The sequence below is a fragment of the Trachemys scripta genome, chromosome 18 (assembly GCF_013100865.1).
Source record: "Trachemys scripta elegans isolate TJP31775 chromosome 18, CAS_Tse_1.0, whole genome shotgun sequence".
NCBI lineage: Eukaryota > Metazoa > Chordata > Testudines > Emydidae > Trachemys > Trachemys scripta.
In genome coordinates this window covers 9,837,507-9,863,843 of record NC_048315.1, presented here as the reverse complement: position 1 = coordinate 9,863,843, position 26,337 = coordinate 9,837,507, and the positions used below count along the sequence as shown (strand labels likewise).

The 26,337-nt window shown below is 46.3% G+C and overlaps 1 protein-coding gene across 4 annotated transcripts in view; it reads right to left on the bottom strand.

Moving 5' to 3' along the window:
- The window catches only part of SGSM2 (small G protein signaling modulator 2), a 136,797-nt gene that overhangs the window by 21,838 nt on the left and 88,622 nt on the right, over window positions 1–26,337 (bottom strand). For 2 of the 4 annotated variants that reach the window (XM_034752868.1, XM_034752870.1), the window contains exons 4-16: window positions 24,933–25,094; window positions 20,867–20,934; window positions 20,272–20,417; window positions 19,657–19,791; window positions 17,059–17,183; window positions 15,500–15,567; window positions 11,320–11,483; window positions 10,476–10,605; window positions 8,828–8,962; window positions 4,537–4,687; window positions 2,410–2,474; window positions 1,710–1,855; window positions 257–385 (exon numbers count right to left, since the gene is read on the bottom strand). In XM_034752868.1, coding sequence (XP_034608759.1) covers window positions 257–385; window positions 1,710–1,855; window positions 2,410–2,474; window positions 4,537–4,687; window positions 8,828–8,962; window positions 10,476–10,605; window positions 11,320–11,483; window positions 15,500–15,567; window positions 17,059–17,183; window positions 19,657–19,791; window positions 20,272–20,417; window positions 20,867–20,934; window positions 24,933–25,094 — 1,624 coding nt within the window. The remainder of the gene's footprint in view (window positions 1–256; window positions 386–1,709; window positions 1,856–2,409; window positions 2,475–4,536; window positions 4,688–8,827; window positions 8,963–10,475; window positions 10,606–11,319; window positions 11,484–15,499; window positions 15,568–17,058; window positions 17,184–19,656; window positions 19,792–20,271; window positions 20,418–20,866; window positions 20,935–24,932; window positions 25,095–26,337) is intronic. The other 2 variants (XM_034752869.1, XM_034752871.1) reach the window with 2 other exon arrangements.

The following is a 26,337-nucleotide window of genomic DNA, read 5'->3' as shown; positions in this document are numbered from 1 at the left end:
TCCAAACAGGGAAACTCGGGCACAGAAAGGCCAGGTGGCTTGCCCACGGTGGCCTCAAACTCAGGAGTTCGGATTCCCAAGTCCAAGCCCTACTGGAGAAAACCTGAAAATACGGGTTTTGGTGCCCTCTAAAGACCACATGCTAGGAGAGTGTTTCTTAAAGTGGACTAAGTATTACACCTAGAGAGTCCTTTTAGTGCTTGCTAATTTTTTAAAACTTCAACATCCCATTTAAATCTCAGAAGCTGGGACTTACCCGATCCATTTCCTTTTTGGTCATGCCAAATTTGTAGTGACCTAGTAAGAAGGGCCACACTTCCTTTCGAATCTCATGCTGCACGCCACCATAGTAAACTCGTTTGAGTAATTCTAATTCCTTGTAATTCTAAAGCAGTCAGGAAAGAGGGGAGGGAAAATTTAATGCACCTTACTATTGAGCTGGCATAAAAGCACTAAAGTTACTGGCAAGTATACAGCTAATGGAAAATACACCCAGTAGAAGCCTTAAAAAAGCTGGCAATGGGATACACATGGGACAGTTTTATTTCTAGGTCATTGGTTCCAATCTGGCCCAATATGATCAGCGGCCTATATAAAACGGGTCAGTTACTACTGGACTGGTGTCTATCATGGAATCTACCACTATGTAGATGCTAAACTATACCTTTGCTGTCCCCAGAGATGCAAAGGATCAAACAGGCCGTGGAGAATTAACGTCTCTCCCCCTTCTAGGGAATTCACACAGTGTGAATCCATGGACAGTCCTGTAGAGCCCGTATTCAAGAAAGCACTTTAGGAAGGTGCTTATGGAGCATGTGCTTAGCAGACAGGTAGACTGACTGGGAAGCACTCTGAAATTTGCCCTGATATTGCTTGTGCTACATCTGTTCTGTAGATAGAGGACTCCGGTCATCAGAGGTGGCAATGACTTACTTTTAATGGTGCTATATTTGCTTCAAAAACTACATGCAAAACCTAATTCACTTTGGCTTTTACCGAAGATTTTCAGGCTCCTAAATTTGCAAGTCTTCTCCTCATCAGTGCTGCTTTCTGGGCTGCGCAAAATCAGGAACCGGATTGTCCAAATAAAAACATCACTTTAAATGTCTAAAATTGCAGGGCAAAAAGATCTAGCATTCCTCTAGATTGTCCTGGTTTACAAAATATCCTTCGTCCTGCTTAAAGATACTCATCCTTGATTCTCATCTGTATGTTGTCTAGGCCTGGTGTCATTCCTGGTTAACCCCATGTGTGGACACATTCTGGAGTCAGAGCGCATTGTTCCCATTTAGCTGAAACCACTTGTTGGGTTAAGCTAAACAGCATAAAGGCACTCTTATTCTGGAATAAGTGTGTCCACACATGGAGTTCATCAGGAACAACTCCATGTGTAGACAAGCCCTTGTTATACGTTTATGCCATTCTGGCAGCGAAAAGGGCTTTAAGGTGAGTGAAACAGCCATTTACGCCAACTTTCCACTACTCTGGTAGCTCAAAGGGGCCTTAATGTAAGTGAGAATCAGATCTGCACAAATACTGGAACAAAGCTGGCAAACTGTGAACTCATGTACAGTCTTAGAAGGCAACACTGGACACTTGAAAAGACCCTTAGAAATATTTATAGCCAAATTAGGGAGTGACACTGGGGCAGTGGGTGGGGCGCTGACTTTTTCCCTTTAAGAACTGGGGGTAGGTTTTGTGCCCGTTACCTTTTTGTCCTTTTGATATTTACTCCAGACCTCTTTGGTCAGGCCTCCGGCAGCGCTGGAAGGCTTGTCGGGCGGGATAATGGAGTGGTTCACGAGGGCAGATAGATGCGTTCTCACCGTAGACAAATGGCGGCAGTAGGCAAGCCCTGCAGAGGGGGTGGAAATGGAATGGCAGGATCTCATATAAGCGAGCAGGAGACTGTATAGGATGCCGGCAGCTCCTTTTAAAGATGGAGCTGTGCGGTTTAAGCTAGAAGCAAAGCTTTCTTCTCCACAATCCCACATGCATGCTAGGTAGAATGGAAGGAGGATGCAAAGTTGACAACTATTTAATCTTGTGCCAGGAAGTGAAAAAACAAAGGTACATTAGTAAAAGTACGTTATAACATGCAGAGCTTTAAGCATCAGTTTTCCACAGCTGCATACAGAAGAGCCGCTGGCATTACCAAGCCAGGATATTTGGGTCAGGATTCTGAACCCTCTAAAGTTTTAAGTAGCTCTGGCTCATTATTGAGAGAAGGGCCACCTACAAAATTTGCATCTGGATTTGGCTTTCAAATGCCTCCCCGCATAGTTTGGCTTGGATCCCTCTCCAACCTAAACCTGGCCAGTGATCTGACTTTGCAGTCTAAGTGCAAACTAGCGTATGACACCGCGGGAGCTGCATGCACTGTCCCTTTTGGAAAACAGCCTCACTTACATCCATAAAACGCTCTGGAAACAATCTGCCTCTTCATGCTTTCACACAGCATCTTTAATGGGGTTCTGTAGGGAGACATTTTTAAACACGTGTGTGTTACGGTTATACAGATCACAAGTCATGGAACACATCCCTAATCCCAACTGATCTACAGACACTGCCCCTTTTCCAAACCCAACTAAGACACATTTGGTTTTAAAAAAATCCAATAGGAAATAGGTCTTTAGATTTAAAATTATTTGTTTGCGTGGGATGCTGCCCCAAACCACATGAATATTTAGGTAACTCAGTACCACAGTGACAGGTGGATTACAAAGGCCACGTTAATGTTCTGCTTCCTTCCCCAGACCTAAAGAAGAGCTCTGTGTAGCTGCGAAGCTTTTGATCTTCCACCAACAGAATTTTGTTCGATAAAAGATATTCCCGCACCTACCCTTCTATCTCGTACCCCGGGACCAACATGGCTACAACAACACTGTCATTGACAAAATAGGGATGTAAGTAGGGTGACCAGATGTCCCGTTTTTAAAGGAACAGTCCCGTTTTTTGGGACTTTTTCTTATATAGGCGCCTGTTATCCCCCCACCCCCATCCCGTTTTTTCACAGTTGCTGTCTGATAACCCTAGATGTAAGCATCCTTTGAAGGATTACTGGTTTGCCTCTGTCCATAAAACTGAGCTGTCTCCACACTGACCTAAACGGGCAGACAGAAGAGCTGACTGAAGTTTTTTTTATTGAAATGTTCAAGTTTTTCAATTTAAAAAAAAAAAAAATTTACCCTGATCAACGTTCAGTTTTAAAACCAAAAATGTTACTACAGGAGTTTCTGAAAACAAAACTTCCTGGGGCATTTCACCCACGACACCAACAATTTTAGAACATTCCTGGCCAAAAAATAATTGGCATTTTTTGATTGGCGCTACTAGGCACCAGTGCTTCCCACCATGCAAGTCTAGAGGCGTGTCTAGCAACCTTCCACGGGGAGCAGGAGAAGGACGAGGCTGGGACCAGCACATGCAGCAGGGAAAAATGCTGTGCCAGCCAGCGGCTTGGAGAACATGAGCTAAATGAAAACGGCACTCACCTGCTTCTATTGCTCATTTAGAGAGCACTAAACAGAAGCACAAAAAGGCCTGATTCTCCTCTTGCGTACGCTGACGTAAAACCAATTTACTGCGAGAAGAATCAGGGACTATTTAGAGACCTTGGTCCTATCACTATAATGTCTGAGTGCCTCCCAAGCACGTCTCCTCACAGCGCCGCTTGACAGGTGGGCAGAGCAGGGCATTGGAGCCGGGTCTCCCAAGTCACAGGCTAGTCCCCTTGCCACTGGAGCCTCCTTCCTCTCTGTCCCACAGAACAAATGTAATCTGCCATTCGACAAGGTCGAAAACTTTGTAAAAGAAGTGGCGAGAGCAGGAGAGGTGAGCAGGAGGCTCTTCTAGGTGCACGCTGGTTGCGCTGGCTACGCCACAGACTGACAAGCGAAGACTTTCATAGAGACAAGGAGGCTGTTCTCTCTCTCTCGTTGTGATGCTGTAGCACCTCCACAGGGGGTGGCCCAGCCACAAAGTGTGCTCCCTGTAACCCAGAGCAGGGTCCCCTGGGAGCCCTGCAGCGTCTCTCCCATAAAACTCGCCATTGCTGCTTGGAGCAAAGGGCTTTGGGGTGACTTTTCTCCACGTACAAGGCCTTGCCTCCTAGGGTGGAGTTAGGGGACCACTGGCTGAACAGGTGCAGCGGCAACATTTGTGACTTCTCCTCAGCCTGCCGAGGAAACCTGCTGAAGACCATTTTGAAAAGTGCCGGTGGGGTTTAGGAGCCTAACTCCTAATTTCAAAAGTGATCTGGGAATTTAGGTGTCCCACTGATTTTTTTTTTTTTTCATTGTGACTTAGGCTCCTAAATGCCTGGGTCCCTCTTTGAAATTGGGAGTTCGGCACTCTTGAATTTTTTACCTCAGACTCAGATGTTGCCATGGACACGGACACCATGGCTTTTAAGTGGGCACAGGATGGCAGGCGTTGGTGTGCGGTGTGCAATAGGCAGCAAGCCCAGAGCTCTCCCCCACCACTGTCACTTTCTGCCGATAGTCAAGCCATCTCCCCGGGGCCTGGCCCGTTTACCTGTCATGAATGCAGTTGCAGCAGCTGGGGATGTCATAGGGAGAGCTGCCTGATGAACAGGACAGGCACGAAGACCCTTGGCTGCAGTGCTCCAGCTGCCATGACAACAAGCTCGCACCGAATCCTTGCATCTCTATCATGTCGCCGGAGTCTGGGGAAAGAGGGGAAAAATCATGGGCATAAATGGTTGTCTGCCCCTGCCCTCCCACTGCTGATGTCTTGGTGCTTTGCTTTGCTGCAGGCTCTACCCTTGATGATAGGACGGGACAGAACTAGCGACCCTAAAACATTACTTTCCGCGCTAACACATCTAAACCGGCCACGTCCTCCGCATGCTGAGTTTGTCATAGAATCATACAAATGTACAGCTGCAAGAGACCCCAAGAGGTCACCTAGTCCAGCCACCCCCGCTGAGGCAGCATTAAATATACCTGACAGTGCTGGGGATTTCCCAACTTCCCCAGATAACCGTTAGGTGCACCCACGGCCCAGCACCCTGCCTGTTTCAAACGCATTTGTTTGAGGCAGGCTGCTCTTTTGCTTTCCGTAGATAGGAGCTAATTTTAATCAGACATTATAGTAATAGATTTTAAGGCCAGAAGGGACCATTATGGTCATCTAGTCTGACCTCCAGGGAACTTCACCCAGGAATTCCTGCAGTGAGGCCATAACTTCTGGTTGAGCTACCGTGAAAGATCCTGTGTTTTTTAATTCCAGAGTAAAAATAGGTTCTCTCTCAAAATGAGACTGACTGAACTTTTCGATTCTTGATGCTGTCATTTGGGATCTGATCCTTAAACAGTTGCTCGTAGAGGTGGAAAGTTACTCCAGCACTGGGTCCCACTCTAATTCTCCTGGGGGTAAAATGCCATCGACCCATCATCACAATGCAACCTCCTGAGTCCCCCAAGTGCTTTTTTTTAAATTGGCCTCAGCCAAAGCCTGGTTTACAAAACCAACATGAGCACAAAGGTAACACATCAATCATAAAGGTGTTTTCCATGTGTATTTAAATCTAGGGTGCTGTTCCTGGAACATTTCATAGAAACAGTATGCCTCTGTGTGCCTGTTTTCCTTCACTGGATCACCCCCAAGCGCATAAACTCGAGTTTAAGGCTCTGAACATGCAACTTCCAGGTGTCTGAAATCTCTCCATACATGGAAACAAGTTGCAGGATCAGCACTTAAAAAAAGGAGGCCAAGATTTTCAGAAGTCGCTAGAGATTTTGGGTGCCCAATTTCAAACCTTAAAGGCCTGATTTTCAGAGGGTGGATGCTTAGCACATTCTGAAAATCAGGGTCCCCCTTGAAAGGTGTCTAAAGCTGGGTACCCAAAAATCACGTCGCTTTTGAAAATCATAGCCCAAATTCTTAACCTATCCCTGCTGGTGCTTTTCATAAATAACTGGCCTTTCAGCTCACCCTTGATTTAAATTAAGGCAAAAGACAGAGTACAGGATGTCATTCATTGCATTAACATGTGCAAGCAACTCCAGTTCTCTGGGCCGTGCTTTCAAAATGTACGTTACGTGCAGGGGTGGGGAACTTCCAAATTGTCTCATGCATTCTGCCATTGCAGGTAACAATACATTTTTTTTTTTTTTAAAGAAGGTGGACTCTATTTTTAATATCGATATAGCCATCAATGTAGCATAAAGCATTTGAACGGCATGGAAATAATACAAGATATGTTAACATAAAAAGCACAGGCTCATGCGGAAACAGTCATGAATATTTCACTTCACAAAACAAAGTTTAATGAAAAAATGCTCTTCACCTTAATTCTTCAGGAAGGAGCTGAATGTCCCAGTATTTACTGCAGCTTCTCATTTGGTTCAAATAAAAACCATTGGACAAACAAATGTTTTGAGATTTTTTTCCCCCCTCCCCCTCCAAGGACAAGAAAAATGGGTGAGTTTTTGTTTTGTTTTTGTTTTAAAGGAACAATCTACTTTAAAAGGAGAGAACCCCACAGAACCTAAGGATTCAGATGAAAGGTACCTGAATTTGTGAAGAATTAGAGTGAACAGCATCTTCATTTCATTCATTTTTGTTGTTGTTTATCTGCAACTTTTGGCCACATGCAAAAAGTCAAGCATGTTGCAAAAATTAAAAGCAAACTGGCTAGCAAACCTGATCCAACAGTGTTGTCATTATTTCAAGGGAGCACTGATGGGTAGACAAATGGTAGTCAAAGCTATCTCTGACAAGAATCACTATTCAAATGGTATGTGGTCCTAGCTAGGTTGCTAACTATTTTTTTCAGGGTTTCTTGACATCTCTAGTAGGATGGTTTTAAAGCTCTATTAGCTACCAAATAAAGCTGAAGTTGTCACCATTTAACTTATATTTTTAGTCTCATCTTTGCAGACATGCGGTGTTACAGACGGGTCTTCTACCATAAGCCATTTCGAAGTCCCATCTGCACAAGAAACCTACTGTACAGATATTTCCTGCAAACACTATCTTCCTACAAGATGATGAGGGCTTTGGGGGTTCTCTTCACCTCCATCCCTTCTAAGAGCATTTTGGTAGAATATGAATCCAGCCCAGCTGAGTAGCGGTCAGACCTAATGACTATTTTGGCGACCTATGGGGATCACAGTGGACAGGGGTCCATATAACAACAAAATGGCATCATGGCAGTCCCAGCAGAGGCCCAGAGTAGAATGGACCAAGGGCAGTTATCCTCTCATTCTTATAGGTAGTGTCACCAAGGGTACGTCTACACTACCCGCCGGATCGGAGGTAGTGATCGATCTATCGGGGATCGATGTATCGCATCTCGTCTAGACGCGATACATCGATCCTCGAACTCGCTCCCCGTCGACTCCGGAACTCCACCAGGGTGAGAGGCGGAAGCGGAGTCGACGGGGGAGCGGCGGCCGTCGATCCCGCGCCACGAGGATGCGAAGTAAGTCAATCTAAGTTGATCTAAGATACGGCAACTTCAACTACGCTATTCTCGTAGCTGAAGTTGCGTATCTTAGATCGATCCCCCCCCCAGTGTAGACCAGGGATGACATCCACTTAGCACTAAACCCATTGCTCTGTATTTAAAGGTATGGGAGAGCTCTGAGGAATGAGGAAAAGATGGATTCCTGTAATCACTCAACAGCCTGCGAATGTTCTTTTGCTAAAGGAAGCGCGTGTTAAATCTATGGCACCTGCAGACACGACAGCTCCAAGCCAAGACTGTTGGCATGGAAATTGTACAGTGACAGATACTGCAGCTAAGGAAGGAGGGGGGTTTCTCTTGAATGAGGTTAGTCCTGGGACAGCCATGAACACGGGAGAGGTAATGCTTGAGTAGAACTGGGCTGAACATTTCAACAAAGAACATCTTAATGATTGTTTTTGCAGAATTTTTTTTTTCTTTTTGTTCTATTCTTGAGCCAACTTAGTTTTATTTCTGGAGCCTTAGAATTCCATCTGTCCAGCAGACGGTTTTCTGCTCCACAGGGTGAACTCCGGTCACCTTCCTCCTTCAAGACAGGAGGGATTTTAAGTCTCCAGAACTATACAGCCAGGGCCAATTGGCTCATCTCTGCTGGGATGAAGGTTTGCTGGCGTGATCAAGTGTATCATTATGAACAGGTCGAGGGTGAGCGAACGGGGCTGGATTTTTGATGGGAGCAGAGCCTGTTGTACAGTAAGGAATACGGTAACCGATCGTTTTAAATCCACACAGTGGGCAGGAGGGCACTTGTACGTGAAAAGCTGCTTGGTCTGTACAAGTCTCCCTGTGCATTTAAGGGTAGATTGTACAGTCACCCTGAGACTTGCTGCCGTGGTTCCCATTTTGCTGTATCGATGTGCTCTAATTTACAACTTGATTCTTGTTTCCCCGCACGAGCTGAGGGGGGTATAATCTGTACCAGCCCTTTACTCAGTGCACCTTACTTATTGCTACCTCTTAAGCTGCACAGGTGGAGGGCTTTCCCCCGGCCCACCACCTCCCATGCAGCAAAGTAAGGGGCCCCCTCCTCTCCGCTTACTTCCCTGTGTGAACACACACCATGAGTCGCGACTTAACTCTTAACGGGGGAGTCTGGGGGAGGTAGATTCTGGAAGCGAGACGGCTCTGTCGTTCATTGTCATGGATCCTACCTTGAGATGGGGCGGAAAGGTGCTGCTAACCCTGCTCCCCCCAGCTTTTGGGTGCCTTCCCACCCCTGGCGTGAATGAAAAACGTTTGTCTTGCCATAATGCCAACACTGTTGTACGCATCACTGGGACGACGCTGCCACAGAGCATTGAGGGGGCAGGGTCGGGGGCGGCGGATAAAAACCTTTCATCCTATTAGGAGCTGTGAGGTTCCGAGAGCAGATCATTGAGAGCATTGCGTGGAGCCGGTCTTCCTCCTCCTCGTCGTCATCGACTGAGGCAGAGCGGCTGGCAGCTAAGTGGTGGTAGTTAATAGTTACTGCTCAAAGAAAATAGTGAAAGAGGAGCATAAGAAGAGAGGACTTGGTTCTAGGAGAAGTCTCAAAGGACACGTTTAGCACAGACAGAGGAGTCGGAGCTTGGGAGAGACCCTGGGAACTCCCCCGCACCTGGGTGGGAAAGAGACATTTCTTAAGGAGAAGAGCACGCACTCCATGGGCCAGATTTCAACCAGACATGACCAGTTGCATGTGGCCACACAACCTGCAGCACCTCCTGCTGGTGGGAGCAGACTGCGTGCCTCGCTCTGGGATTCTGCAAGGAGGGAGGGTCCCAGAGCGCAAGCTCAGTTTTATAGCCCCACGAGCTCGAGTCAGCTGACATGGACCAGACGTGGGTGTTTTATTTGCGGCATAAACATTCCCTCACAGGCTGGGCTGAGGCTAAAGCGTGGCTCCTTATGGCCTATTCTCTGGGGGGTGGGGTGGGGGGCAAGTGGGCGGGGGTGTTTAATTGATTTTGCCACTTTCTAGCTGGGATGAACCTGAATGGGAACATTGGATCCAAATCCCCTTTAAACCTGGGACCATGAGCCAAACATCTCAGGATGTTGTACTTCCTAGCTTCTCCACCAATGGACGTGAAAATGAACCTACTGCTAGAGAACCAGCGTGCAAGATCTCTTGTATAGAGAGAGCTCAGATTCACAGAAGAGAGGAAGGGGCTTGGGAGTGGGTTCTCCCCCCTATTTATTGTGAAACTTCAGTAGAGAATGCCAGGAAAATTGGGCTTGCAGGGTTTTGGGTGTGTTTGATTTTTTTGAGGGAGGGTCTTCTTTTTTTTATGGTTAGCGTTAATCTTTTCTCCTTTTAATAACCATCTTGCTAGGAAGCTGCCTGCGTTATAGAAATACCCTTCACAGTTAGAGCAGAATTGCTGTTGGATTAGCCGTGGGGATTTTTTTTGCATTTGGTCTCCGTTTGAAAGTCCGGCTGCCTCCGTGAAAGTTTTGCATAGAGTTCAGCTGGAGAACGCAGGGCGGCTCTAAGAGTAGGACTCTCCATTTCTGTTTGGGGCAAGCAAGGTTTTATAGCAGCAGTTCTCAAACTGTGGGTCGGGGACCCCATTTTAATGGGGTCGCCGGGGCTGGCTTAGACGTGCTGCTGCCCAAGGCCAGAGCCGAAGCCCAAGCCCCACTACCCTGGACAACAGGGCTCAGGTTACAGGCTCCCTGCTGGGGCTGAAGCCTGGCTTTGCCCCTCCTACCCCGGGGCGGCGGCTTTGGTTCAGGCTTCGGTCCCCCCTCCTGTGGTCGTGTGGCAATTTTTGTTGTCAGAAGGGAGTCGCGGTGCAATGACGTTTGAGAACCCGTTTTATAGCTTTAAGAAAACCCACAGTAAACTATACCATGGATCCTAATTACCTAACAAGGCAGAACACCTCGGTGGCAATATCCCCTTAAAAAAATCTGGGTTGTCTCTTTCCCCCACAGATCCCATCATACCACTCTTGTGGGGTTTTTTTTAAAATGAAAGAACCATGAAGCCACTTACTGTTATCGTGCCTGTGTCCCGGATAGATAATCCTGAAGACATAGTCCGTAGCAGACTCCTCATGTGGCATTTCCTCCAGCTCCACTGACTTGTTACTGTTTCGTTTCCGGAGCTTTGGAAATACTTTACCCTACAGTGAAAATGACCCAGTAGGTACAGTTACCAAGAGATGAAGTGGTGCCAGTGGAACGGTGTCAAAATAACAGACTCGGAAGGTGGCTCCAAGACCTGAGATGAATGGGCTGCAGGTACCTGGCCTAGCAAATGGTGGTTTTTCAAGGGAGCTGGGTACACAACTCCCATTGACTGGGAATGGGGCACCGAGTTCCCATCACTTCCTTTGAAAAATCCAAGTCTTGGATGAGAGACATGATCCTACTGCATATGGAACCTATGTACCCAGGGGAAGGAGATCATTAAAGGGAATAGAGAAAAGACTTGTCAGGATATAGGGAAGGCGTCCTAATGGCAACAGTCCATCAGTTAGGTGATATCACCAGGGGTGGTGACTATTACATTGCGGCTGGTCGGATGCTTCTGTCCACATCATTTTCAAACACCTTTTTATAGTGTCTATAGCACTGGTTCAGGGGTGAAACTATAATCAGGTTGTTATGGAATCTACGTCCTTATAAACAAGTCAGACAGTTTAGGGGATAATCAGTGGGGTTGTTTATTTTGCATTTACGTTCCTCCCCATGTCCTGAGTTTATTATTTGCATGGCAGTAGCTCCCCAGAGCCCCCTGGCCCCTTTGCGCTGGGTGCTGTTGGACAGACACAGTAAGACCAACCTGGCCCCAAAGAACTTATAGTTCAAGACACTGGCTCTCAGCCTGACAGTACCTTGCCCTGCTGCGACCAAAGTGGCGGGTCTAATTGTCCTCGAGGCAGAAGGCCGTTTTCCAGGCAGGAAAGGAAAGCAAGGAGATGACTTCCCTGTGGGAAATGGAGTGGAGGTCTCTGGATCCCATCCTGACTCACCAAGACTAACGTCCCTCCGCTTTCCGCTGCAAAAGAGAACCCAGGATACGTTGGTTCGGCTAGAAGCATGATCAGTTGACCTTGCTCTCAAGCTAGATTCGGTTTGTGGCTGTCCCCCAAAATCTCATTGCATTACAGGGTAGCTAACTGAATAGACATGGGAGTGAAGTTTACCAGATGTTTCCCATCTACCATGGGTGCTGGCTGGTGACTCTTGCCCACATGCTCAGGGTTTAGCTGATCGCCATATTTGGGGTTGTGACGGAATTTTCTCCAGGGCAGATTGGCAGAGGCCCTGGACGTTTTTCGCCTTCCTCTGCAGCATGGGGCACAGCTCACTTGCCAGAGGATTCTCTGCACCTTGAAGTCTTTAAACCACGATTTGAGGACTTCAGTAACTCAGACATAGGTTAAGGGTTTGTTACAGGAGTGGGTGGGTGAGATTCTGTGGCCTGCGTTGTGCAGGAGGTCAGACTAGATGATCATAATGGTCCCTTCTGACCTTAAAGTTTATGAATCTATGAGTAAAGGGAGCCTTGGCAGGCAATGAACATTGTTTAAACATGCTGTAGACATCATTTAAAAAAAAAAAAAAAAACCAAATAGACAGTCTACCAGCCCCTGATGCTGTATGGAATATGGGTGACCATTTCTAATATTATTGATCCCAATATTACAAAATGGCAACGAATCTTACAAGATATGCTATGTAAGGTATCAGTGGAAAAGTTATGATTTGCTAAGTATGATAATCTTGTTTATTTGTATGCATCATCTTTGTATTGTGAGTTATAAATGTGTGGTATATTGATCTCTCAAACTTGTGCTGTGTTTCTGGGGGACACCAGATTGGCATCAGCATTATCCAGCCTGCTTAATGGTCCATCAAAGGCAATCAGCAATGAACCCATTAAGAGAAGCCGGGGCTACACTGATGAGTCAGCAGGACATGGCTGTGGACAGGGGACTAGTCCAAGAGCTTTTCCATGCCCATGTGCTTGTGTTTGGAACAAAGGATGTACAGGCCACATGGCAAAGGATATAAACAGGCAGCTGCATCTTCTCCATTTTGTCTTCAATCCTGCTTCTCACCTCTGGAGTAACTTCTCTACAAACTGAAGGTTTGAACAAAGGACGGATAGACCCATCCAAGCTGTCGATGTGTTCCAGAGGGACTTTACAAGCCAGCAAACTCATCAATGCTGCTAAGAACTTGATAAATGGACTCTGAAGTCATATGTATGGATCTGACTGCTTTGACCATTTAACAACTCTTTTCTCTTTCCTTTCTTTTATAATAAACCTTTAGTTTTAGCTACTAAAGGATTGGCTGGCAGTGTGGTATTTTGGGTAAGATCCAAACTAGTATTCATCTGATGATGTGGCTGGCCCTTTGGGGACCAGAAGAACATTTTGTATAGTGAGCAGAGAGTTTTAAATAACTTCTCACTGTACTGGGCCTATGTGCTGATTGGGAGCCTGAGACTGCAATGCGATAAAGGGGGCTGCATGATTTTTTGTTTTGGCTTCTTGATAACCAGTGTTGGGTGGGGATTAGGAGCACAGTTTGTGACTGGTTGGTGAAAACCACCAGTCTTGGAAGAATCTGCTCTCCTTTTTGCAGGCTGCCCTGACTTTGGCAATTTCATTGCACGCTATCATAGGCACCTCGGGTCACATAGCCTGAATCCATTTTGGACATTCATTTCATTAAGCTCACAGGTCAGGCACATATCTGGTGCTCCTCACCAGGGTGGATGTAGCGGCTAGCAGTGATGCAGTTTTTCTACTATCACATAATGGTTAATCTGTATTGAACATCCAATCCAACCTCCCCCCAAAAACATAAAAGCACAGAAAGGGCCATAACTCACAGAAACAGTCTGATTTTGACCTAAATTGCAGAAATCTTCTAAATATCAGCAATAATGCAACTATGTGCTCAAAATAGCACTGTTTTGGAAAGTTGGGGAAATATTTAGCCTCCAGTCGATATATTTTATACATTTTCCTGTACATCCTGGGTTGAGAGCCACTGCTTTAATCAATGGCAAAAAATATGGAAAAAAATGCATAAAATATATTACCTTGGAGGTAAATATTTCCCACCCTTTCCAAAACAGTATTATTTTGAGCACATAGTTGCATTATCAGTTGTATTTATAATTGGACTTCTGCCAATTGTACAATTTAGAATTGTCTTTCTGCCAAGTTTGGTCAAAGTTAGACTCTTTCTATGAGTTATGACCCGGGTTGGGGTTTTTTCCGATTGGATGCCCAATAACGTTTAAACATTATGTGATACAGAAAAATAGCACTAATTCCAGCAGCCACGTCCTGAAGTGATAGCAATTCAATTCTTCTAGCCGATGGGTTACCCTAACTCGTTAATAAGACCCCTTTTTAAATCTGGCTCGTAGATTAAAAAGGGGAGGGCAGTGTTATTGTTGTGGCCATGTTGGTCCCAGGATCTGAGAGAGAGAAGGCAGGTGAGGTAACACCTTTGATTGACCAACAACTGTTGGTTGAGGATACACGCTTTTGAGCTGCACGGAGCTTTTCTTCAGGACTGGGGAAGGAAGCTGAGTGTCTGAGATAATTACAAGTTGGGGAGATTGTTTAGCAGAAGGGGTAGCATGATGGAGGTGGTCACCACTGAGAAATAGATTGTTCTGTCTAAAAGGGTTGAAGTGGGCAGTTAAGAGTTGCAGGCAGTGTGGTGTGTTAGCTCACTAGAACAATTTGTATGTCCCTATTGAGTATATGTATTTATATTTATGTATGTACCTGTTGAGTATATATTTATGTATAAATATAGCAAGGTCATTTGATGCAATAAAAGAAGCAGTGGGGGTGGATAGTGGGTCATAGATTATTGTAATAAGCCATCCATCCAGTGTGTCTATTCAGTCCGTGCTTTTTAGTGTCTAGCAAAATATGAACTTAAACTCCCAGGCTTGTCTTTTGAGGATGTTGTGCAGGTTTCCTGAAGACTGATGGATAGAGCGATCGCTTTGTGAAAAGTGTTCACCCACAGGGGATATGGCGTTTTTGTCCTTGATCATTTTTCTCTGTGTTCATTCAAGAGTGTCGTGATGGTCACGTTTCACTCACCCCAGTGTTATTTAGTGCAGTGAATGTTGCGATGGGCATGTGTAGGACCCACGGCTCTTGAAACGTGTGTTGTGGGGGTGCTGATCATCCTAGCAATGGAGAGACAGCTGCAGGTTTGGCATTTCTCGTTTCATTTTTTCCCCCTCCTTTCCCTCTATGACTGGAGCGGTGTTAACTGGCTACTTCATCTTGAATGGTCCCTTGAAATATTAATTACTTATGCTAAACAATCTGTTCCTCCTTGTGTTTAACTGTGACACTCAGAGCACCTTTCCCAGACCAGAAGAAGAGCTCTGTGTAAGCTGGAAAGTTTGTCTCTCTCACCAATGGAAGTGGGTCCAATAAAAGATATTCCCTCACCCATCTCCTCTCTCTAATATCCTGGGACCAACACGGCTACAACAACACTGCATACATATTTGTAGTAATTTTTTAAAATAAAATTACTTGGCATCCAATAATTAAAAATTGCTCCCTTTTGTCCCACAATAATTAAAAAGTAGAGGCCCGATTTTCAGAGCAACTGAGCACCCACAGCTTACACTGCCTGTAGTGGTGCGGCCACATCTGGAAAGGATTGAGCCTGCGGCAGCCTTGGCTAACACAGCTGGATACTTTAGAGGAGAGGCTCGTGCTTTTAGATTCAGAGGTCCCAGGTGTGATCCCTGCTGCCAACAACCCACCCAGAAGCATTGGGTTACATTAACACTTAGGACAAAGTCAAGTCTCATTGGAACGGCTTTACGCTGAGAAGTTCTCACCGGCTCTTTCCGCAAAGAAACTTAAAGATAAACCACTGCCTGCCTGCAGGGAAATAAATGCCGAAGAGACAGCAAAATAAAACACGAACAGCGTTAACATTCCCCCTGCAGAAACAAGGCCCTCGAGCCTTTGCAGCACCCCGGGGAATGAGGAGGTTTATGCTTACGTTGCTGATGGCAGTGAATGCAGACAATCTGACTGAACGGCACTATTAAGGCGTAATCCCAGTACACACTAAGAGGAAAAAAAAAAATGCAAGAGATGTAATGTTTTAATAATAGGTGGCCAGACTGCCCAGTAAAAGCGTAAGCACGGCACTAAATTAAGAGCAGCTTACTCAACCTGGCCGATTAAGTGGAATTTATGGTGAAGTAAAAGGCAGAGGAATTAGTTTAGCATAACATCTACTTCTGGAGCCTGCCGGTTCGCAGTCACTGCCCTCCCATGCAAACAGCACTAATCTACTGGCTAAAATACAAGAATCAAGTGCCCAGAGCATAACACGCGAGACGGTTTTGTGCTTGAGAATCAGGACACCCGGGTTCTATTTTGCCACAAATTATGTGTGACAGAAGTCAGGCCCCAGGGGGCTCAATGTCGCACGCACCAATGAAATTCAATGGAAGCAAGATCCCTCACTTAAACTGTGACAATAAGTTGCACAGGTTAGTAGCTTATCATTGAGATCAGGAGCGTAGTGGGACTCAAAGAAGGATTGGAGCTTCCCAACAAATGCAAAACACTCCTGAGTTATAACGGTAAGAATTAAAACAGCTTTGAAGGGCTATGAAACCTCTAGTTGTTTATGCCCTGAAGCCTAATCATCGCGGGTTAGAAAGAAACATTTCCTAGGGGTACATTCTACCATGACTGCCTACTGCAGGATTTCTTTCTCCTTCTTTTGAAGCAGCAGGTCCTGGTTATTATCTGGGCCAGAATGCTGGATTCGAGGGCCCGCTCTTCTAATCAGGGGTAATCATATCACAGGGCTGCTTTGAGGATGGATTATAAAGTGCTTTGAGATCCTGCGATGGGAGGCACCCGAAAAATGAGACTCGTGACAATGGGAGGCAGACTTTTAGTTCTGCAGCCCTGGATCGCTGAAATAAGACTTGTTCCTTTACAATGGGTCCTAAATCTGGATTATATTATTTGCAAAAGCATATGATCTGATGCATGCTAGGGTAACAGTGTGTGTGTGTTCTGTGATCCAATGAGGCTGTCCCAATGAGCACAAATTTAAAGCAAGAAATATTTCAGCACTGCCACCCAGTAAATCTTACTCATTTTTCTTAGTGTCCAGAATTTGTTTCAGAATAAATTATTCTGGAAAATTGCTGAAATATCTTTGCATTTTATTATTACTATTATTTGTATGACAGCACCTAGCGATCCTCATTCAGATCAAGGCCCTGTTGTGCGAGGCGCTGTACAAACATATGGTAAGTGATTGCACCTGGCCCAAACGGGTCATCATCTAAATAGATAAAGCAGACAACAAGAAGGGAACCAAAGGCACAGCAAAGAAGTGACTCACTCAAGAACACTCAGCAGGCCAGTGGCAGAACCCGGAAATAGAACCTGGTCTCCTGATTCCTAGCCCAGTGCCCTGTTTGATGGACCATGCTCCCTTCAGTTAAATCAGCACTGTTGCTTATCTCTTACTCCTGTTACCGTTACCTGTGTCAAGTATACAAGACAGAGACGTAGCAAAGGGAATGTTACCTTTTCTCAAGCTCCGAGTCCCTCAGGGTTCCATTCATGAGCTGATTGGGAGTCCATTTCAAAGTCAAGCTGTCTGCTGACTGATGAAGGGAGAGATAGCCAAGAATTGCCTCCATGTCGTCTTTCTGTTTAAAACGATAAACAAAGAAAAGCACATGGAAATCGCGATTTGTGTTATTGAGGAATAAGTCAGCTATCATGAGAGATCCCCTAACAGGCCAAGCCTGTCCCCACAATTAGCCATGCTTATTCAGTGCTTTGTCCACTTTCAATGGCACTTGGACTTAGACTGTTAGCCACCATGACGTTCAAACTCACATCTCCCCCACCTACAAGTAGGGCTCTGGCGTACCTGATCCGCAGAAGAGCCGAGCACCCACAAATCCAGCCAACGGGAGCTGTGGGTGCTCAACACCTCTGGAAATCAGAGAGGGATGAAGGACAAGGCTTAAAAGTGACAGCAGGTGCTTTCAGATCCACTCTGGTCCAGTGGACACAGGGTCCTATTCCCAACTCTACCTACCGTGTAACCTGGGCCAAGGCACTTCCCCTCTCTGGGCATCCATTTTCACTCCCTCCCTTTTCCTCTTGTCCTTTTCGAGAGCGTAAGCTCGGAGGGCAGAGACTGTCTCTCATTGTGTTTGTACAGCACCTACTGCTCGGGGGCCTGATCTCAACTGGGGTCTCTAAGCGCTACTATAATACAAACTAATTCACTACAACCTCTCTTTATTCCTTGGCAAGTGGTCTGCGAATAGGAGCGCGGAGAAGGCACTTAAGGCTGCAGAAACGGTAATAAATTAAAGCTCCTGACAGGGCTGAGAGTTTTCTATAAACTCATAACCCTCTTTCAAGCAGCTGCCCTTCCTCTGCAGGTAAGATCCAGTAGCAAATGTGTCTTCTGGGTGTCTGACACTGTCAATTCCCAGCATCAATCCTGGGGGCAGATTTAACACCTCCAAACCCACCAGAAATAAATTAGGCAGACACATCAAACCTGCTAAACAACCTTGTTGGACAGGAGCAAAAAAAATCAAACCCCCAAACTATTCCTAAAACGTGTGCATCCGTGTCCGTCCACCCTTCAGTGGCTGAGGCGTGCTATTGGAATGATACAAGAGCTTTGAAACAAGTAGCCATTCACTGGTTTCTAAACTATATATTAAATTACTGAAATGCAAAATTATTCTTTGCACTGCAGGACTAACTGATATAAAAGACTCACCCCCCTATTGTGCTAGGTACCACCCACCCACACACACACACACACAACGGAGAACCTACAATCTAAATCAGGGGTGGGCAAACTTTTTGGCCCGAGGGCCACAGCTGGGTATGGAAATTGTATGGTGGGCCATGAATGCTCACGAAATTGGGGGCTGGGGTGTGGGAGGGGGTGAGGGCTCCGGCTGGGGGTGCGGGCTCAGGGGTGGGACCAGAAATGAGGGATGTGGCGGGGGGTGCGGGCTCTGAGGTGGGGCTGGGGATGAGGGATTGGGGGTGCAGGAGGGTGCTCCGGGCTGGGACTGACGGGTTCAGAGGGTGGGAAGGGATCAGGGCTGGGGCAGGGGGTTGGGGCGTGGGAGGGGGTCAGGGGTGCAGGCTCCAGATGGCGCTTACCTCAAGCAGCTCCCAGAAGCAACAGCATGTCCCCCCTCAGACTCCTATGCAGAGGCATGGCCAGGCGGCTCTGCACGCTGCCCCGTCCGCAGGCGCCACCCCCGCAGCTCCCATTGGCTGTGGTTCCTGGCCAATGGGAGCTGCGGAAGCAGCGCTTGGGGGCAGGGGCAGCGTGTGAAGCCCCCTGGCTGCCCCGACATGTAGGAGCCGGAGAGCGGACATGCCACTGCTTCCGGGAGCTGCGCGGAGTCACGGCACGCGCAGAGCGGCACAGGCTCCCGACCTCGCTCCCCAGCTGGAGCTCGAGGGCCGGATTAAAAGGGTCAGATGTGGCTCCCAGACTGTAGTTTGCCCACCCCTGATCTAAACAGACAAAACACAGTGGGGATGGGTGAACAGTGGTAGACAGAAGTGAGATGACTCACCCAAGGTCATGCAGCAGGTCAGTGACAGAGCCAAGACTAGAATCCAGGTCTCCTGACTCCCACCCCACTAGACCACTCTCTTATTAGAGAGTTGCTATTAGCATCTGTTTGATGTGGGAGGAGGTCCGTTTGATGGGCAGGGGTATAAACCCATTTAAATTGGCCAATTTTAATCCCCACTTGATTCCATTTCTCTCCTTCCTTTTTCATTGGCAGTACATATCACAGTTTAACTGGAAGGGGAGCTGGGTACCGTTAGTGAGGTCTCTGCCTGGGAAAGGAGTTAAAGCTCCACCCAACACCCGGGCTGAGCCAGAAAGGATGGCACTCAGCATCCTTCCATCCCTGAAGGCTCCTTCAGATGACGCATCCATCTTCCGTTGAGCCAGCTCCGGATTCAGATGCTCCCTCCGGAGCTGGATGGTCCAGATAAGGCACTGGCTGGGGATTCGGGATACTCAAGTTCCATTCCTGGCTCTACCACGCTGAGCCAGCCAGTATTAATCTCGCTCCAGTCACATGAACTCAACACACTTGATGCTCAGATACTTACTGGCTGGACCAGGACATTATTTTTCCCATACAGCAGGTGCGTCCTTGAATTCTGGTGCAAAGACTCCACGTATTCTCTAGCCGAAGCTGCAAATCGGTCTTCTGACATGCTCCCGCTCGAGTGCCGTTTCCGGATCTAGGAGACACGAGCGCCGTGGTTCAGCATGCAGGTTACATGGTACCAGTTGCAACTGTACGAAGAGGCCGCTCAGAGCAGCAGCACCACTAAAAAGGGCATCTCGAGAAATCTCTTTTTGAACGGACTTACTTTCTGCAGCCCTGGGTCCCTCAAAAAAGCCGCCTCACCCCGGCCAAAGAGGCTTGCTGCTCCCCATGGCAGGGAATCAGCACAGGAGGTGAAACCCCTGGCATCTCAAGCCACAAAATTTCAAATCTGGATCTCAAGCCTCCCTACATTGGGACGCGGTTAGAGGGGACATTTGGAGCCAAATGGACTTTCTGCTGTGACGAAGGCATGCACAAAAGTGTTCTCCGTTCCTGGCAATAGGTGGAGGCTGCCTGTGGGTGTTATCTAAATACCCGTCCACCATTCTGCCCTTTTGTGGGGTTTCCTTCTGTGCCAACAACAGGGAAGGGGCAGGCTGCAAATACCTACTCCCAGCGCTGGGCGTTTTGAGGGCGAGTCCTGGCGCCCGTGAACTCCATGGATCCGGTGTCTCTGAACCAGCTCGTCTGCTGACGGGTCTGTCCAGTAGTGGTCGGCTGTTTTCAGCTTGGTATATTCTAGTGCACACGGCCCAACTAGGAGGACAGTAATGAGAGAGGATCTTTAAGAAGAACAGACATTTGTTCACACTCATCCTCCAGGTCAGAGGTTAAACTGAGGCCCTTTCTGCTCATGTCTGGTGAAGCTAATGATCTCACAGCACAGGTTATAACCTTGGTGTTCGGGCCAAATTCCCTCGCTTAATAAACCAGGTGCTGTTAGGAGACTGCAAGAGAAATATTGCTGAGCACATAATACACAGCCACTGCACGATTAGTACCTCCAATTCCCTGCTGTGGGACACCAGACCTAGAAAAGTGCTTTAATAAAACCAAATTCCATTCTGCTCTATCATCAAAGCCAGCAATCAAATAGTAAAACAAGATGATCTGTCTCCATTCCCCTCCTGCTTCAGGGAAAATGCAATAAGCAAAAAACAAAACAAAACCCTAAACCCCCCGGAGCGAACAACGAAAGTACTTACCAAGGAGAGAAGCTAGGATTGATCCATAAACAGGATCTGCCAATAAAGCGTCTCTCTCATAATATTTGCTAGGAATAAAAAATAAAAGTGGATTAGAGTCAAGTGTTGGTATTTTCAAAAGCTCCCAAGTCACGTAGGAGTGTGAGTTCCATTGATTGCCACAGGTACTTGCTCCTGAGTCACACGACTGCTTTTGAAAATGCCATCCATTACTAGCTCCTAGCACAGCCTCAGGGGAGCGATACACAGCCGTGCGCATTCTCCAGAGCTGCAGGCCAACTCTTCGGGTTTGATCCTGCGGACAGGCATTCCAGAGCATATTGTTATTCCCCGCAGTCCTGTTGAAGTCACTGGAAGGGTAGTGGGAGTAAGCACATGCCCGGGGGTAAAAGTTTGCAGAAGGAGAGGCTCAGTTTTGAAGCAAAACCTTATTAAATAGTAATTCTACAGCCAAGCGATCATCCCAACGGCAACTGCAGACAATCGAGTTACCTGGGTCTCTTAGACAGGCTCAACATTAAGGTGATCACAACTAAAAGGGAAAAAAGGTGATTTAATCTATTTTTAGAATATGTTTATATATAAAATTATGAACAATTTTTTTATGTAGACTTGAAGTCAACCATTGTAGCTCTGCTCTTAGCACAATACACAAGAAACCACAGATCACCACACTTAGCTCCACAGATCCAACAACCACCCCAGACACACGAAGAAATTCGTCATCTACAGCCACATAGTCAGTTACTGTAGAGTTTGCTCTGACGAGAAAGGCTGGGATCACCCTAAACACACTTAAAAATTGCCCTCACAAAACAAGGACACTCCACCAGGGAAGTAGATCGCACCATGGAATGGGCCCATGCACTCCCAGGAAAGCCTGCTTCAATACCGAAAACAATAACAACCCACTGACCACACACCCCACTGGAAACCATAGGGGGAAATCATCAAGCAATATTTGATGGAAACCACATCCTGAAAGAAATATTTCCCAACCCCCCTCTTCTGGCCCTCCACCAACCTCCCAGCCTTGCCAAGTTCATCATCAGAAGCAAGCTCCCTACAGACCAGGACACAGCAACTCAAAGCAGCACCAGACCCTGCCAGAACAATAGATGCAAAACCTGCAGACACATCTCCCCTGCTACAATGATCCATACCCCCCACAACACACTGTTCAAGGTCCCTGGGTCCTACACACGCCTATCACAACACATGGTGTACCTCATCCTGTGCATCAAATGCCCCAATAACAACTATGTGGGTGGAACCAGACAACCACTATGCTCTTGAATGAACTCTCACAGAAAATTATCAAGGACAAAAACACTGTAGCACTCTTGGGTGAACACTTTTCACACAGTGATCGCTCCATATCTGATCTTTCAATACTTATCCTTAAGGGAAAACTCAACACCTTCAATAGACGAGCCTGGGGACTTAAATTCATAACTCAGCTAGACACCAAAAGCTTTGGACTTAACTGGGACACTGGTTTTATGGCTCTTTACGACAATTTGTAACACACCCACATTGCCTGCTAACCTTTAATTGCCCACTTAATTTTAAGAGGTCTCCTACAGCATGTGTGAACCCCTTATGCTTAACAATCTGTCCCAACTTGTATTTACCTTCCCCAGACCTCAAGAGCTCTGTGTGGTTCGAAAGCTTGTCTCTCTCGCCCACATAAGTTGGTGCAATCAAAGATTACCTCACCCATCTTGCCTCTCTGAACATAATATTATTGTGCTTGTATCTTCCACTAGATGGGGCTCAAACTCTGCTATTTCCGATTTCCAAAAGGCGAACAGCACTAAGCCACCAAAAAGTGATGTAATCCCACTGATCAGGAATATTCTCTCGCTTTAAAGAAAACTTTTCAGCATAATCGGCATGGACTCAAATATAGTCAGCAAGGAAAACACAACAATACAAAACAAAAAACAACCTTGATGCTGTTTTAGAAGCAAAGAGACAAGACACCCCTCATCCTCGGTCCAGGACCCAAGACTGGCAGTGCTGGATTGGGACCAGATACAGAACTAGACTGGATTGGGAACCAGTTTTACTGACAGAAGGTTGGGTTGTCCAATCAGGCACCCACAACTACCTGTGCTTGCATTGCACCAGATATGTATATCTCCATGCTTCGTGTGCACCTCGCAGATGGTGCTTTGCAGAGATAATTTAGGCAATCGCGCTCACCTAACTTTGAAGATATGGCCCCAAACCTTGTAGATTGAGGAAGTAACCATTATACTCCTGAAAGAGGGGTGCATTTCTGCAGCATTGTGGTGTGTTTGAAAGAGATCATGGGCCTCACTCATGCTACCCTGCTATCAGAGGGAAAACCTGCTTAACACAGGAGGAGAGTTAGCCCGGAGGTCTTGAACCAAAATACCCCCATGCTCCATACGTTTCCAACACACAAATCACAAATGGCTGTTTAAGCAAACTGGGATCAGATGCCACCAACAGAATAGTTTTCTTTGAACATTCACAAAGACCTTTCTCTTCTCTCTCAACAGGAAGATAGAACAGGAAAATATATTCCTCTTCTGACATGCTGCCAAGGAAAACGTAACCCAGACTTTGGAAATACTGCGGGAGAATGACAGAGTCTATATACTTTAACTGCCCCTGTGGACTCCCCCCGAATGCCATTCTCCTTTGCACAGCCAAGCATACATCTCCATCGATAAGAGCAGCACTGAGAGCAAAGCAAGTTACATCCTCAGTGGCCGCAGAAGTGCTCTCGTTTTGTGACTAGCCTAGGCCAGGCCTCAGGGTTTCCACCATTCCTTTCTTCTGAGGCCACCAAAGTCTCCCCAGTATACTCCTAATTCTACTGTGTTAGCTGTGGGGGTGGAGGAGACGAGGTGAGGACAACCTCGCTGGGGAGCCCAATGCAGGAGGAGACTTGAGTAGAATGCCAAAGAGCTTGGCCATGTCTGCTAGAATCCAAATGCATCACTTCCACAAGGTGCCTGAGCTCTCTGCCAGCCTTGAAGGGGGAAATCTCCGTCACAAACGTAACCCTTCCAAATAAAGGCAACATGTCGTCACAGGACTGACCTACCCCAATCAGATCTTCCTATCGTTTTCTAAATTTTCACTCCTCACCTCCTTTTGCTCCCTTCTCCCCTTTCTCCCTTTCCTCCGCAGAGGGCACGTGCTCCCCTGGCACGCTACAGCTTCTCGCTTATGAGTCTCAAAAGCGCCTAAATGACTTCGGTGTCTAATTCTTATTGCAATTTGCAAGTCAACAGAACTTAGGTGCCTACGTCACTTAGGGCAGTGATTCTCAACAAGGGGCACATGTACCCTTGAGGGTACGCAGAAGTCTTCCAAGGGGGTCCATCAACTCATCTAGATATTTGCCTAGTTTTACAACAGGCTACAGAAAAAGCACTAGCAAAGTCAGTACAAACTAACATTTCATACAGACAATGGCTTGTTTACACTGCTTAATACACAATCCACTGAAATGTAAGTACAATATTTATATTCCAATCGATTTATTTTATAATTATGTGGTAAAAACAAGGAAGTCCGCAATTTTTCAGGAATAGTGTGCTGTGACACTTCTGTATTTTTAGGTCTGATTTTGTAAGCAAGTCATTTTTAAGTGAGGTGAAACTTGGGGGTACTCAAGACAAATCAGACCCCTGAAAGGAGTCCAGTAGTCTGGAAAGATTGAGAGCCACTGACTTAGGGTCCTTTGATAATTTTACCCCTAGACTACAGCCAGCTGACATTTTGCAACGTTTAAAAAAAGTAGTAAAAAAATATATATATATTTTTTAATGTGTACGATTTTTTTACTGGTTCTTTGAGCTCTCCTGCACGGTGACATTTAACTGAAACTTCAAAACATTTTCACACTGTTTCAGAAACAAAATACAAATTGTTGGGGAATTTTTTTTTTTTTTTTAAACTTTTTTCTGCTCAGCTCTGAGTTTACAGATGGGACACGGACGACATTCGCTACTGCAAAGACGCGGCGCACCTTGGTCCGAAAAACAAAACCTTTGCGCTGCCAGCTGTTTGCTCCCCTCTTTACCTGCAGTTGTCCACCAGGTACTGGACGATTTTGTCCAGCACTTTCTCAATCAAGGCTGTCCGCACCCAGATGTGTCTGATGGCCTGCGGCGTCAGGACAGGCGTTTTGCTTGAGGTAGAGCCCTGCCTCTTGAGGGATCCCTGGCCATTCGGCTGATTTTTCCTGCAAAAGAGAGACAGTGAAAGTTGTTGGAGTGCAGATTTTTACGTTGACAGAGCTCTGCATGCACATGTATTGGAATATACAACGTGCATCAGACGAAATCAGATGTGAACACTGTGCTTTATGTTTACCACTGCACTGGGGCTTTGGGGTTGTCAAGGTTCCCTCCCCACTGTAAACTCTAGGGTACAGATGTGGGGACCCGCATGAAAGACCCCCTACGCTTATTTCTACCAGCTTTGGTTAAAACTTTCCCAAGGCACAAATTCTTCCTTGTCCTTGGAACGGTATCGCTGCCACCACCAAGTGAGTTAGACAAAGATTTAGGAAAAGGACCACTTGGAGTTCCTGTTTCCCCAAAATATCCCCCCAATCCCCTTCACCCCCTTTCCTGGGGAGGCTTGAGAGTAACCAAGGTGAGCACAGACCAGCTCCTTGGGTTTTTAGGACACTAAAAACTAATCAGGTTCTTAAAAACAGAACTTTATTATAAAAGTAAAGTAAAAGAAAAAGTAAAAGAAGCACCTCTGTAAAATCAGAATGGAAGGTAATTTTACAGGGTAATAAGATTTAAAACACAGAGGATTCCCCTCTAGGCAAAACTTTAAAGTTACAAAAAAACAGGAATAAACCTCCCTCTTAGCCTAGGGAAAATTCACAAGCTAAAATAAAAGATAATCTAACGCATTTCCTTCCTATTACTTACAATTTGTAATCTTAGATGCTTAGTTCAGGTCTGGCTTTAGGAGATGTATTCTCCCTGCCCTGGTTTCTCGCTGACCCAGAGAGAACACACAAAGGGAACAAAGCAAAAACCTTCCCCCACAGATCTGAAAGTATCTTCTCCCCTTATTGGTCCTTTTTGGTCGGGTGCCAACCAGGTTATTTGAGCTTCTTAACCCCTTACAGGTAAAGGAGGGATTTTTTGCTACCCTTAGCTGTATGTTTACGACAGGGGCGTTGGGATCCAGAATTTTATTTAGCCCATTATGACGAAAGGGCCAAAAGTGATGAATAATTTGAGGTGCCTCCATTTGGGGGATAACCAGACAGAGATTTTAAAGGGGCCTGATTTTCAGGGGCCAGATGTTTAGTACCCTCGGAAAATCAGGTCCCTTGAAGGCATTTCAAGTTGAAACCCCAACTACTGGGACACTCAAAATCACTAGTCACCTCGCAGGGACCCATTTACAAAAAGTAAAATCTGAATCCACAGGCAGTTTTTGAAATCCCCCAAATGTGG